Source organism: Podarcis raffonei, chromosome 1 (genome assembly GCF_027172205.1).
Source record: "Podarcis raffonei isolate rPodRaf1 chromosome 1, rPodRaf1.pri, whole genome shotgun sequence".
Lineage (NCBI taxonomy): Eukaryota > Metazoa > Chordata > Lepidosauria > Squamata > Lacertidae > Podarcis > Podarcis raffonei.
Genome location: NC_070602.1, coordinates 98,077,773 through 98,092,073, shown reverse-complemented (window position 1 = coordinate 98,092,073; position 14,301 = coordinate 98,077,773). Strand labels below are relative to the sequence as shown.

Below are 14,301 nucleotides of genomic sequence, written 5' to 3'. Positions count from 1 at the left end.
ATCACATTTAAATTGTACCTGGTTTCTATAAGTTCTTTGTTTCTTTGTTTAAAGCACAACACATGTATTCCACTCTTCATTGAATATTTTCAAACCCAGACTGGGGAGCAGTAAATCAAAACAATAAAACATACATAGAAAATTACAATATATAAAAATTACAAAATTGTAAAAAGATCCATTACATAAAAAGAAATTAACAGCTGCATCATAAGGCAAACAGAGCTAAACTACCGTTAGAATTCCCAGTTTAACCAAATTCCTGGGTTAAGACAAAAGAACATTCAACACTCTGAACTAAATGGTCCCAATGACAACCCCATTCCACCTCTCACCTATATGAGCCCACTGACTCCTCCTCTGTCTCATACAAAGAGGGGTCCACTCTGCGCCAACAGACTCTCACTCTGCAGCTTCTGAACAAAGTAAAACATTTTGCCTCTACTCTCCAACCCACCCAGACTCTTACCTGCATCCACAGAAAGAACTCCCCAATCCCTTTGCATAATAGCAACAGAGCAAAAGAACAGGAAGGTAGCAGTAACCCACAGCTGGTGTTTCTCTCTTGTTCTTGGTTTTGAAAATACCCATGGGCTTCAAGGTCAGTAAGGAGGAATGTGCAGGTAGAAGTTCTGCCCCCTCTTACCTCTCTCCTTATATGCATTTTATACACATTCTTCCACTAAAATAACATTTTGTGTGCTTTTTAATGCATTCTTCCCCTGAAATATGCATATTTGTTCACATTTTTTCAGTAAAAATGTGCAATCTTATGCAAGTTCTTTGAACTGAAACTGCATTACAAAATCCAGTTGATAGCACCTGCATTCCTATTCGCGTATAACTCCTGGATTGGTGAATTAGGCTGGTCTGCTTTAAAATGCTACCTCTGTCCCTACTGCAGACCGTTGAAACTGCAGAACCAGTATGGCTAATGTTGTCCGCACACGGAATGGAATAATATTGCTTGGGGGAATTGTCGCATATCCTATGGCTTTTGCTATTATAAGGATGATCTGTAGTAATTCTTGAACCGTCAAAATGACAATCAATGGATGGCTTATCAAATAGCTTCCGATAAACATCCCCTTGAGCAACATTCAACAGGAATCTTTGATCCTGCTCAGATCCAAGTCCTCAGAGGAACACCTTTTCTTGACATATTTTCCCCACACATACACACTTATGGGATCACTTCAAGTGCCATATATATGAGATTACCAAATATTATGTTGGATTAAGGGTATTTTCAGAAATCCCTGATCAGCCTTCAGCATAAGCTATCTAGGATGAGTGTATGGAGTTTAAAAGCAGTAACTGCAGCGTGGAGCAATTTTGTGACAGGGTGACAGATAAGTGGTTGCAGTTGCTGTGTGTGTGTGTGTATACATATACAGTGGTACGTCGGGTTACAAACGCTTTGGGCCACAAATGCTTCAGGTTACAGACTCCGCTAACCTGGAAGTAGTACCTCGGGTTAAGAACTTTATTTCAGGATGAGAACAGAAATTGCGCAGTGGCGGCAGCGGGAGGCCCCATTAGCTAAAGTGGTACCTCAGGTTAAGAACAGTTTCAGGTTAAGAACGGACCTCCAGGACGACTTAAATACTTAACCAGAGGTACCACTATCTATCTATCTATCTATCTATCTATCTATCTATCTATCTATCTATCATCTATCTATCTAGTAAAGCCCACCCAGCCATTCCTGTATAGGCTTCCTCATTCCTTAATGCTCCCCGCCTTTACTCAAAAGTTCCTGTATTTAGAATGTCAGCTTGGTGACATATGAATGCTCAGAGTGGGATTCCAAAGGACATGCGCCAGCAGGTAAAGCTAAAGAGAAGTAATAAAAGCAATACAAAAAATTATGTGCATGCTCATGTACCATAGTCCCACTGCTACATGTTTGTTTCCCTTATAGAGTATCCAGTAGAGATCACAGATCTAATGAATGGGGGTTTCTGTGACGTCCGGACGTCTGACTGTAGCAGAATCCACGTGTTTGGACACAACTTCAGAGATTCTTCTGATCTTCATTGTGAGGTCACCCGGATGACTGTAAGCAATACAGAAAGGGGCTCTCTTCGTCAGGAACCTTTACATATTCTCTAGGTCTATAATTTATTGAGCACAGACAGCAATGTTTGCCGTAGTATTCAGTGGCAAAAAACATCGCATTGGGAGATAGTGGCATGTCCATAGTACATTTCTGAAAATAAACCCACAAGCTTATCACTGGGTTTTCCCACAAAAAGCCACAGTTCTATAATGTTATACTGCAGTGTGAAAGGAATATTAGACATCAGGACATAAGTACTACAAATATCATCACTAAAACGCATGCAATAAACCCCATGTCTGAAGCAGCCTGAGTCTAAGCCGGCATGGCTCTAATACTGTGAAGCTGGAGAGATAACATGAATCTCAGCTGGTCCTATTTCTTGTTTACTGGCCTGCATCTAGTGGTTTGATTCTCTTAGTCTAGTTATATGTGTATATTGCCTGTTATTATTGGAACTGGAAGTGATAAGTTTTCTTTCTGGCATGTACACTTTATACAATTGGTGTCACATCACCTCAAGATTGGTCCATAAGCGAATCAAAACCATGCAATCTCTTCCATTTCTCTGCGAGCTTTTATCCCAGTTTTACCCTAGTTCACTGATGCTTGAAATCACAGTATTATTATTTCTCAATTTGGTGCATCTGGAATCTATACGCTTGGTTGTATTTCTAAATGCATTTGAATTTTAAGTATCATAGCTAACTATCCAAGCTTCCGGATACACAGCTGTAGTCTACAGCTGAATGGTGGACTATTAAGATTATTATTCTACATCTTAATCATGTAATATGATAGCTTTATAAGGCTGCATATAAAAGAATGTATGGTTAAGAATTATTGGGATGAGAGGGGTTCTCCATCAGAGTGTTTCAAAATTGGATTCATTACAAAAAAGTCTTTCCCAGTGAAGCAGAAAGATACAGAACTTTCTGAAATTGTTTGTAGAAAGTAGACTTCTATGTGACAGGATGTATCCTACAATCCTAGAGATCCACATAGAATATTTATGTACAAATAGACTGTGTTGTGAGCCATAAGTTTCATGAAGGGCATGTCTAGATCCCATGCATTTGAAATACAGAATCACACAAATACTACCAAATCCAGCATCAGTCAGGAATGCTACTGATAGGATGACACAATCAGTTTGTCGCACAAATTACATTCCTTCAGATGTTGTTACATGAAGTTGCTCCAGCTATGGGAATGTGGAAATGGCACTTGCCACAGAAAATAGGATTCAGGCATTGAAATAACATTTCCAGTTTTGACATGGGGAAGTTTTTAATGTTTCATGTTTTATTGTGTTTTTAATATTCTGTTGGGAGCCACCCAGAGTGGCTAAGGAAACCTTGCCAGTTGGGTGGGGTATAATAATAATAATAATAATAATAATAATAATAATACTGCCATCAGCCAAGATAACTGAGCTGCGAAGGTCTGATCCATCCATTTTAAAATCCAGTTCCCAATACCATGAGGAACTCAAGTTGCTCTGCTTCAGTTTTATATTAAAAAAAGCAATTTTCCAGCTCTCACCAAAGTAGGGGGGGAAACTTGAAAACATAAAACCGGGACTTCAAATATTACAGTTGTTCCCCCCCACACACTTAAAATGCATTTCCCCTCGAAGACTTGACATTGCATGTTTAGGTTTTGAAGCTTTTGCTATTAAATTCTGAAGGGCACTGTTTCTAAAGTCACTGACAGAATAGTGCAATCAGCAGGGTGTTTGCAAAGGCAGATCTAGGGGAGCATGATCTGTTCGGTCACACCAGGCATGGAGCTTCTGGGGCCCCACAGCTATGACTCCCAATGGAATGTGAGAGATGGGCGGGCAGATTTTGGCATCACCAGGAGGCCACTGAAGATTGAGACACCAAGGTCTGCCACTGGTGTTTGTTTTAGGCATAATTGCATTACAATACCAGCAAATATTAGAGTCAGATTTGACTCCAATTATGATTATCATTTAACAGAGTAAGCATAGGGTTAGTATAGCTTGCTTCCTTCCCTCCAGCTACCTAGAGAGGGGAAGGACTTCAGCTCAGGGGTATAATATCTGCTTTGTATGCATAAACTTCCAGATTCAATCTCCAGATAGAGCTGGGGATGTGTTTCCTGTCTAAAACCTTGAAGAGCTACTGTCAGTCTGTGACAACAATACTGAGCTAGCTATGGTTTGACTTTGTATAAGGCAGCTTCCTGTGTAACTACATAGACTATATGTTAAAGAGAGGTTTCATGTAGTGGTGCTTTTGAGAGGAGATATCACAAAATGGAGATCCAGGTTGGATGTTCTAAAAGGAAGCCTGAGATATCCACCAAAAGGAAACTCATCCAAGCTCATCATTCAGGATGGTTCATTAATGAAGCCTCTGTACCATGAAGCACATTGGACAGGAAGTGTTTCTGAAAAGGGCAGGTGGAGAGCTTCTCTTGATCAACCTTAATTGTCAGGAAGAGTCATACAGAAGGGGTTGACCTGCAAAATATGTAGCTGTGTGCATGTTTTCCTTTGTAGACACAACAGCAGCTACAGAGGACAATTTGAACCAGGGATCAAATTGTGAAAGCGGCGCAAGTAGGAGATTCATCATTGCTCATCAACTGGCGGGGTAATAATAATAATAATAATAATTCTACCCCGCCCATCTGGCTAGGTTTCCCCAGCCACTCTGGGCAACTTTCAACAGAACATTAAAAACAGTTTAAAACTTCACACATTAAAAACTAAACAGGGCTGCCTTCAGATGTCTTCTAAAAGTCAGATAGTTGTTTATTTCCTTGATATCTGATGGGAGGGCATTCCACAGGGTGGGTGCCACTACCAAGAAGGCCCTCTGCTGGGTTTCCCATAACCTTGCAGTGAGGGAACTGCCAGAAGGCCCTTGGCACTGGACCTCAGTATCCGGGCTAAACGATGGGGGTGGAGACTCTCCTTCAGGTATACCGGGCCGAGGCCGTTTAGGGCTTTAAAGGTCAGCACCAACACTTTGAATTGTGCTTGGAAATGTACTGGGAGCCAGTTGTAGGTCTTTCAGGACCAGTGTTATATGGTCTCGGCAATAAAGTTTGCAAAATTGGCATAATCTCTGAAACATTATAGTATCTGTTGGACAATATACCCCATTTCATTGTGCTTATACCAATCAGATTTGAACATATTGAATTCCTTTGTTTTCCTCGGGAGTTCTATTGTGTCTGCTGTGTTAATCCACTTAACACAGCACCACATCTGATCAAAATCTTCCATAAAGAAATTTTTATATATCCATATAGATCACTTGAAATCTACAGTAAGTACATGTAGACCTGCAATAAGTCACAGACATCTTCCTGCTCTGTTTCCTGCAGTATCACAATGGTGAATGGGTATCCAGAGAACATGAAAACACCAAAGCAACATTTCTGAATCTGACAACGGTGGACTGTCAGATCCCACCTCTGAACAATACAGGAACAGGAGCTGTTCGTTTCATGATGGATGCTGAGCCTTATGCAAGATGGCAAGTGAAAGTAGGAATTTCTTGTGCTACTAGCAAAACAATTTCAAAAGACATTTCTCAAGCAGCGTGATGATAAAATGGGAGATTACGGATTTCTTCCTGCTAATCACTGTGAATAGGAGTGCACACGAGAGCAAGAGATCTTTAGTATTGCCTCATAATAAATAAGAAAACAAAGAAATAGCAGAAATTACAGGCATTGTGGGCATTTTAATAAGTAGTCTTAAGGTGCAAATTACAATCACTGTTCCTAGTAATCACCCTGAGCTGATATAGTGGGTGAATCAATTCTTAATCATCTGCATTTCATTTCAAGAGACACGGCTGAAATTCTTGATTAGGTCACAAGTGCAGAATGACTTCAGCTTCACACTGCTGCCTGTTGGGGGCCTTTCTGGCTCACATCCTCCATTTTGAAATTGTTGTACAGGACAGTCCTACTCAAAGAGATGGCAGAGAACGATGCTGAATACTTGGGGATCTTCAGTTTTACTGTAGCTGAGCGCAAGTGGCTTTTCTGTGAGATGCTTCTGCACGGGTGTGGTAATATTTGTGTGGCCCAGCTACATGGATGTAAGCCAAACTTACCATCTTTTCCCACAGAATTGTCATGTGTGCATGTGGCACACCCAGAATGCACTTCAGCTTGCTGATTAAGTGGTTGGAACCTACCTACCCAGGTCAAGAGCACTCCAGACCCTGAGATCTAAGGGTAGCCTCTGGTGTCATGGGGGGCAGGCAGTGGTCTTCAGTGATGTTATTAAGCACAACACACCAAGCATTAACCACAGTTGTGGAGAGCATGTCATTCAAATAGAAAAACACAAAGGAGCAAACATGTCACCGATTGGAAATTAAGACAGAAAACCTAGCTAAAAGGGTTGTTGCGATGCTAGCTGTGAACTGCTATTGTGAACAACCAGATACCACTGTGGACAATGGTGCCACATGGGCAGGACTTTCAGGCCCCCAAATGTAGAAGTGCTGGCTTATTTATTTACTTGTTTCATAAAATTTATGCACCACTCGATTCACCGTAAAGCAGTCTAACCAAATGATAAAACAATAAAATTGAGGAAAAATTCACAATCATACTTTACAACATTGAAATACCAAAACATATTAGTTACCTCAACTTTCTAAGCATCTGGGTATGAATGTTTCTAGCAGGCGCCGTGCAGTCAAGGTGCCTGCTTGATCTCAATAGGCAAGGAGTTCCAAAGTGCTTCTGCTGCCACACTAAACGATTGAGTTTCTACAAATGCGTAACAGGTATTATCTGGCACCTGCAGTAGTGCCAGTTCCACCTATTGAAGTGGTTGAGTGGGCACATGTGGGGCAAAGTAAAGTAATATGAAGTGAAGTAAGACATATTGCACTCTGAAGATCAGCCACCCACACCCAAAATAGAACTATGGAGTCAGAAATTACCAAAGTTCATCACTGGTAGACCTCAACATATTTGTTTCACAATTTTCTAGACAGGCAGCCAAGAAGATGCCTAATACTCTACCCTTGCTGCTTTATAGGAGACTTTGATCTGCCCGTGCTTCTCCAAAGCACAACAGAATAGTTGGGATGATTTATGTACATATTTTTTTTTGCAGTAGCTTATTAACTTTTGAAGAGGAGATCAATGTTTATTTTTGTTTTAACCAAAGCACAGCAAGCAAATGAATGGGGTTTATTTGAATATCTTATTAGAGGCTGCTAAAGTCCTAATCATTATTAATGTACATCTGTTTGATCATTAGTGCTGTGCTGAGAAAATGAACATCTTGAGGGCTTTAGTAAAGGAAAGAAATTAAGGTTAAAATTGCATTAAGAGTGATCAGTTTATACAGATGAGGTAGTGCTTTTGCCTGCAAAATGGCAGGATGTTAAACTAACCCTTCTTTCCGCCTCAGAGCTTGATTCGCTTAGGCCTAGAATCCATTTTCAGCACCAGGAGTTTGTATCAGTCGTATCATCTCCTACACTAACATTATCTGGGACCTTTATTTCTATATATGCTAGCTCATGCGAAGACTGGGTCTGATTGAGTGCAGAGTACATTGACCCACCCATCAAATAGCTACATCCAGTCCCAAATAGAAGCATGGCTTTCCATTTCAGATTTGAGCTGCAGACCACACACTTTGCAGATTAAACCCTAGCTAGAGACCCTTGAAATGGTTTTCCCGCCTTATTAAGATGGCTTGTCTATGAAGAATGTGGCTAGGGAGCCCCTCTTCTAAATCAAATACTGAGAGAATTGAGTTCATTCTTTAAATTATGTTAAGTTATGCTAATTCAGTTTCAAATTCTCTGAATAGATTGTAAACTTATTTCCTTCCTTTGAATTGCAAATGCTAGGCACTGCTATATCCTCACATACCTCAGTCCCACCTGTTCACACCTGAGTGGAACAGGTAGTATTTTATCAGTTTAAAATAATATAATGTTTCTGGAACAGGTCACTTAATGCTGATTTTTTGGAAATATCAGTTGTGTGTGTTTAGCTTTACATGAGTTTTCTTTCTGTTGTTTGTGATTTTTGCCTCTCCTTTTTTCTTCTCACTCTTCTGTGCCTCACAATGATGCCTTCCATCTGTTCAGTGCCATGGCTGTTGTTACCCACTAGACCTACTGGGGTGTCTAGGAGGTGATGGGTGCATGGCCAGTGGAGACACCGGGGTGTGGCCAAACTGGCATGGGTTTCTCCCCGTCTCTTTCTCTCTTGAAAAGATACTGTGAAGAATTGCATTTTTACAAATATTTAGTACCTAACTAAGCTACGTGCCATGATTTCAGTTATGAGATACAAAAACACACACACACACTTATTCAAGTAAATTTTGCTTAGAGTAGACTCATAATAATAATGATGGCAACAAAACATTCAGCAACACTGAGTTGAAAGAGGATCATATGGTGGTAGTCTTTCCTCCACTCCTTTCATTTGTGGGGATGTAGGAAGCAGTGGCAACCTCTTCAATTTTGGTGGTGATGCAACCTCTCTCTATCGTGTCTTCTCGTACCCAGACTAAGTAGGCAGATTCAGTGCTTCCATCTGCTCTGATGTTTCTAAAGGGGTAGCAAAAGTGGTGTGACATGGGTTGCCAGCACCCAGGGTATTGTGCCTGCTAACCAGGGGACCATTAGCACTCCCTGAGTCCTTTCCACCAGTCCAGTATTGATAAAGTCAATGAAATACTCTACCATGGGGGACGCGGGTGGTGCTGTGGTTGAAACCACTGAACCTCTTGGGCTTTGCTGATTGGAAGGCCAGCAGTTCGAATCTATGCAATGGGGTGAACTCCTGTTGCTCTCCCCCAGCTTCTGCTAACCTAGCAGTTTGAAACCATACCAGTGCAATTAGATAAATAGGTACTGCTGCAGTGGGAAGGTAAACAGTGTTTCTATTGGCGCTCTGGCTTCTGTCACGGCATCCCGTTATGCCAGAAGTGATTTAGTCATACTGCCCACATGACCTGGAAAGCTGTCTGCGGACAAATGCCGGCTCCCTCAGCCTGAAAAGCAAGATGAGCAGCACAACCCATAGTTGCCTTTCTCTGGACTTAACTGTCCAGAGGTCCTTCACCTTTACCGTACCTGTATCTTTAATGTGCACATTTGAGATATTTGCCCCACCAGCCCCCGCACTCACTCCTGCAGCACCTCAGAGACCAGCAGCTTCCCTATGCAGAAATACTGGGGTGGTGGTGGGACTCTCATTCTCCCTTGGCACCACTCCCTTGCCCCAACTCTCTCTGATGATTGGTCTATGACCGATAACTTACTTCTCCTCCTATTCCATGTTGTCACCACCGCTAGCAGCACCAGCTGGCAAGGGGGCAGTGGCATGGGGTGAAGATCCTCAGCACTGCCTGCCAATAGGTTGGAATGAAGGGGCAATAGCTCGGCGGCCTACACAAGAGGCAACTGCGGCACCCATGAGTGTCAAGAACGGTGGAGAGCAGGATGAGGGCGTGAGTATACAGTGGAACCTTGGGTTACAGAAGCTTCAGGTTACAGACTCCGCTAACCCAGAAATAGTACCTCGGGTTAAGAACTTTGCTTCAGGATGAGAACAGAAATCATGCCCCGGTGGCGCGGCGACAGCAGCAGGAGGCCCCATTAGCTAAAGTGGTGCTTCAGGTTAAGAACAGTTTCAGTTTAAGAACAGACCTCCAGAACAAATTAAGTTCTTAACCTGAGGTATCACTGTATTTTTAAAGCCCATGCAGGGACGCCCTGGCAATCAGCCATTGCTCAAATCCACTGCCCACATGAACATTGGGATATTTTCTGTGTGAGGGGGAAGGCACGCTTTTGAAATTTTGTACCCCTGTGGCCCTGCCCACGCGACACCACTGGTTATAAACACTCAGGACAAATGGACCTGTTAATCTTAAACCAAGTCAGAGCAACCAGTTATCCAGGGCTTCAGGTAGGGGTATCTTCCAACCCTACATGGAGATTCAACTGAGGACTTCTGCAGGCATCTACTCTGCCACTGAGTTCTGGCCCTTGAATAGCACCTCTTATAAAAATCAGAAAACTGATAACCTATGTTAAATCCCCATAAACCAGAACTTGCTTTCCAAATTCTTGAACAATGAGCATAAATGATTTTTCTCTAACATAGAGCAGGAGGGCAGATAAATTCTTACACTATCTTGTCCAACTGAATGCTTAGCAACTATATCCAGATGCCACCAACATCACGCCAATCATGTGCATTCAGATATTATGTGAAAAGTAAAACTGGTTATGATGTGCCAAAGTGTAGGGCCTACTTTGTTTGTTTGTTTGTTCCACTATTCTGTCACCAGCTAAACTGCATGGCTTCTGTGCCTACAGGAAATACATACAGCAGGGGTGGGGGCAGTATCGGCCCTGATTTTCTGCTCATTTCCCCTTAGATTGAACACTTCAGGCCTTACATCTTATGAATGAATAGCTGCACTGAGTATGGAAATCCATCTTAGGGGGAGTCAAGGGCAAAGGCTGCCATACAGAATCATCTTCCTTTGAAGCAGGCTCAATAAAATCTTGTTGACATCTATGAGATTCCTCTAGAGTAAATGTTTTATGGATTGCAATCAAAATGTCTGAAGCAGGATTTATTGTTCAAAATTGTGTCAACTTGAGTAAGAAATTTACAGGAAGAGGTTAAACAGAGCACAGCAGTTATCAGAAACTCCAGATTTTATCCGAGTGAAAAGATATTTTGGTAATAAATGAATGGCTTTTCAGTTTGCAGCATCAAGTGATTTGTTAGCTTGCAGGAAAGTAACTTGCAAGTGGTTTAATTTATCTTCTTGGCAGACATTTAGTTCAGGGGTGTATTGGGCATGTGCTTTAGAATGTGCAGACAGTATCTGTATGGAACATGATCACATAAAATGATATGATATATTTTTTTGTATATTTTAGATTTCTAATGATGGTTTCCAGTACAGTAATTCAAAAGTCCTGACCTTGTATGACGGAGTCTGCCAGGATTGCGAATTCCATCAAAATGGGCTTTGTAAATTAAAGGTAATTTCAAAGCACTTAGAGGTTTAATACAGAACATCCATCTTTTCCTTAACCCTCCGGTTTCCCTGGATTGCCTGTGTAGCTTGACAAGTGTTGGAGAAGAAAATGTGTTTATTGATCAGCTGGGAAGCTAAATATATTTTCTTCCATTCACTTGTAAATTATGCCCTTTTTATATCAATCGTCAGGAAGCCAACACATTGTACATAAAAAAACATTTCTTCCAAATTAACATTTTATATTCACAAAGAATTTAGCACCTCCATGCTGGAAATGTTCATGTAAGTAAATGAAACTTGGAAACAGCAGAGGTTCTGTAATTATCTCAAATAAGGCATCTTTCACACTCAGAAGATTCCGGTTTACAGAGAGCCTTTGCTGGGACGACATTGCTCTCAGTCTCCACAAGCAACATTTCTTTGTAAGACATGGTGTCAAATTCTTGCCAGTCCTCTCAGATTTACTGGGGGTATTGCAACGACCAATCCTATTACCTCTGGGCCTGTTATCTTCAAGTATAGATGTGATTGCCACAGCTGAGAAACAACTCTCAACAACTACACAGGCGCAAAACTGCTCTGTAGTGACTTTTTAACATGAGGACAAGGTCTACTGTAGTTTGATTTCAGACCCAACTCTGATAGGTACTTCTAGCAGCATTTTATTTTATTTACACCCTGCTAAGTTCACTCTTTGACCCTTTACACCCTGATGCAGCCTAGTCAGCAAACTAGCTACATGGTTCTATGCCATAAATTCATTAATTTTGTAACTTTCCCACCTGTTGGCTCTTTCCCAATTGCATTATGTGAAGCAATGTATTTTTAAGGGTTATGCAAAGCTCTGTGGTTTAGTTATCATTCTTGTTGTTGTTATTTACATTATTTATTACGTTATTTATTTATTGTTTAGAAATGAGCATCCCGGGATCAAATAAAGAGATGTTATGAAGCAGATTAAAGAACAAAAAAATTACATTTTTAAAGCAAAAGAATGACTTATTCAGGAGGTTTTATTGAAAAAGAAGCATATAATATCATTCTAACTAATATCCTGCCTTGACAGCTGGAGTTGGGGATTGGAGTTGGGTTCCATCCTTACGCTGTTGACATTCAACTCCTATTTCTTCTTGCTATCAGAATCATGTGTGGCTGCGCAGATTCTGCACTGGTGCTCAGCCACTGTAATGGACTGGATAAAGGCTAGTCGAGGTGGAATTAGATCAAGATGCTATGACTCGACACTTCTTGAGCTTGGGAGATAAGCATATGGCCAGTTCTCTATGGGGCTGTGCTCCCCTTGTAGTCTAGAGGTGCTTGCTGATTCTTCTCTGTCATTGGCGATCCAAGTGACATAGAAGGCTTTTTCTTAGCTCCCAGCTGGTTGGCCAGTTACGGCTGTTCCTATGGCCTTGCCATAGTAATTCATGCTCTGATAAGCTCCCAACTGGATAACTGTAGTCCACAGGGTGGCTCTTGCAGACCACTTGGAAATTGCAACTAATCCAGATGTAGTAGTTTAGCTTTTGAGTGGAGCAACTAGCTGGAGCCATGTTAATACAGTTCAAAATCTGCATTGACTGCCAATATACACCAGAACATCATACTTAAGAATGGTAAAGATCGACAGATTAGATTCTAGATCACTGTTCATTCAGACAAGTCTGTCTTTTAGCTTAGCAGAGGCGAATAATATACAGCATTACATGAAGCATGTAATTCAAAATTTACAACCATTATCCCCTCATTAAGTGGGAACAAGTTTCAGGCACCTATGCACTAAATCACCAGCTCCCACACTACCTGGCTATTGGCCATGCCGACTAGGGATGATGCGAGCACAACAACATCTGTGATGCTGTACCACGTTGGCTAATCTTGAAGATTCTCAGCCCAGCTCCACCCACCTGGTGTGAGTGAAGCTGGTGAATGTTACCAAGTGGGATAGAGCTCCAACATGCCAGTTTAAGTGTTATTTTGCAAGCCACTGTTTATCCCATCACTCAGTCTTTGTTTATTTTCTAGAGGGCACCAATTTGGGTGGGTGATGGAACTTGCAACCTAGTAGGGAATGCTCAGCTTAGGAGTGGTTTTATGCCACTGCAGCTATCTGTTTGGAGGCCCTTTGAAATAAAAAAAGGGGGGAGTATGTAGAGAAGGCTGGGATTTTGTATGATTTGCCCACATGCCTAGATACATGCTAATCTCTATATGGTAGTGGATGGCACTGTGGCATGGTGGTGTTCACCTGACCTCCATACAGCTTAGTTGCTGTTCCTTATGGGGAAGGGTGAGGCAAATGGGGAGGCCAGGACAGTGGAAATTCACCAGCAGGAGCGCCAGATTGTACCGCACCAACTTTTCCACTGCCTCTCCCTTCTCTTTCCCAGTAAGCAACATCAGTCAGTGAGTGCTGCCACCCCACCAAGCCATCTGCTGCTGGCTCTGCGTAAGGACTCAATTATTGAACAATGTGCATTGTGTAACATCAGCAAGCCCATATAGAGGGAGGACTAGAATGCGCCTGGGAGAGAGAACTGCTTTGTTTTGGGACTGTTGTTCAATATGACCTTTTCATGTATGTCTTCTTTTAGTATGCCTTGTCCCCGGAGAAGCAGCATGGCTCTAGGCATGGGGAAAGTCATGGTGCTTAAGTTAAGGCAGGCAAGAAGGCTTGCTAGTCCTGAGGCCATCACACACACAAATGGAAATGACTGAAGCACGTTGTTGCATCCCATTATAACCAAGGATTTGTGCTATTGAATGGGAATATGTGGCATTTCCCCCTTTACAAATGGCTTCCGAGCAGATTGGCAATTTTAATTGTATGTGAATGAAAGGAGAATTTTAGGATCTCTGAGCAAACAGTTTCACTTTTTGTACTGGGTCATAAAGCAGCGTTTCCTCATAACTGTAGTCATAGAGTTCTGTCATACAGAATTTTAGCTATTATACCCTTAGAGTGGAGCCCAATTTCAGCAGGACCAGATAATTAATCACTCTGATAACAGGTGTCTGGGATTAATGATCTTGTACAACATGTTAGTGATTTTCATATGATTTTTTGTTACAGTGGCATTATCCGGCAGCCTGAGATAAGCCATTCACAACTACAAAAATCTCACAATGAAGCTGGCAAAGCCTGTGTCATTACAGCAATTTTTAAGAATACACTTGTATTCTTCCCCAAGGCAACAGA

General features: G+C 41.7%; 1 protein-coding gene across 1 annotated transcript in view; it reads left to right on the top strand.

Annotated features, from left to right (window-relative positions):
- The window catches only part of LOC128422168 (von Willebrand factor D and EGF domain-containing protein-like), a 205,846-nt gene that overhangs the window by 107,073 nt on the left and 84,472 nt on the right, over nucleotides 1–14,301 (top strand). The window contains exons 13-15 of the mRNA XM_053405830.1: nucleotides 1,925–2,061; nucleotides 5,426–5,587; nucleotides 10,999–11,103. Of these exons, the coding sequence (XP_053261805.1) occupies nucleotides 1,925–2,061; nucleotides 5,426–5,587; nucleotides 10,999–11,103 (404 nt within the window). The remainder of the gene's footprint in view (nucleotides 1–1,924; nucleotides 2,062–5,425; nucleotides 5,588–10,998; nucleotides 11,104–14,301) is intronic.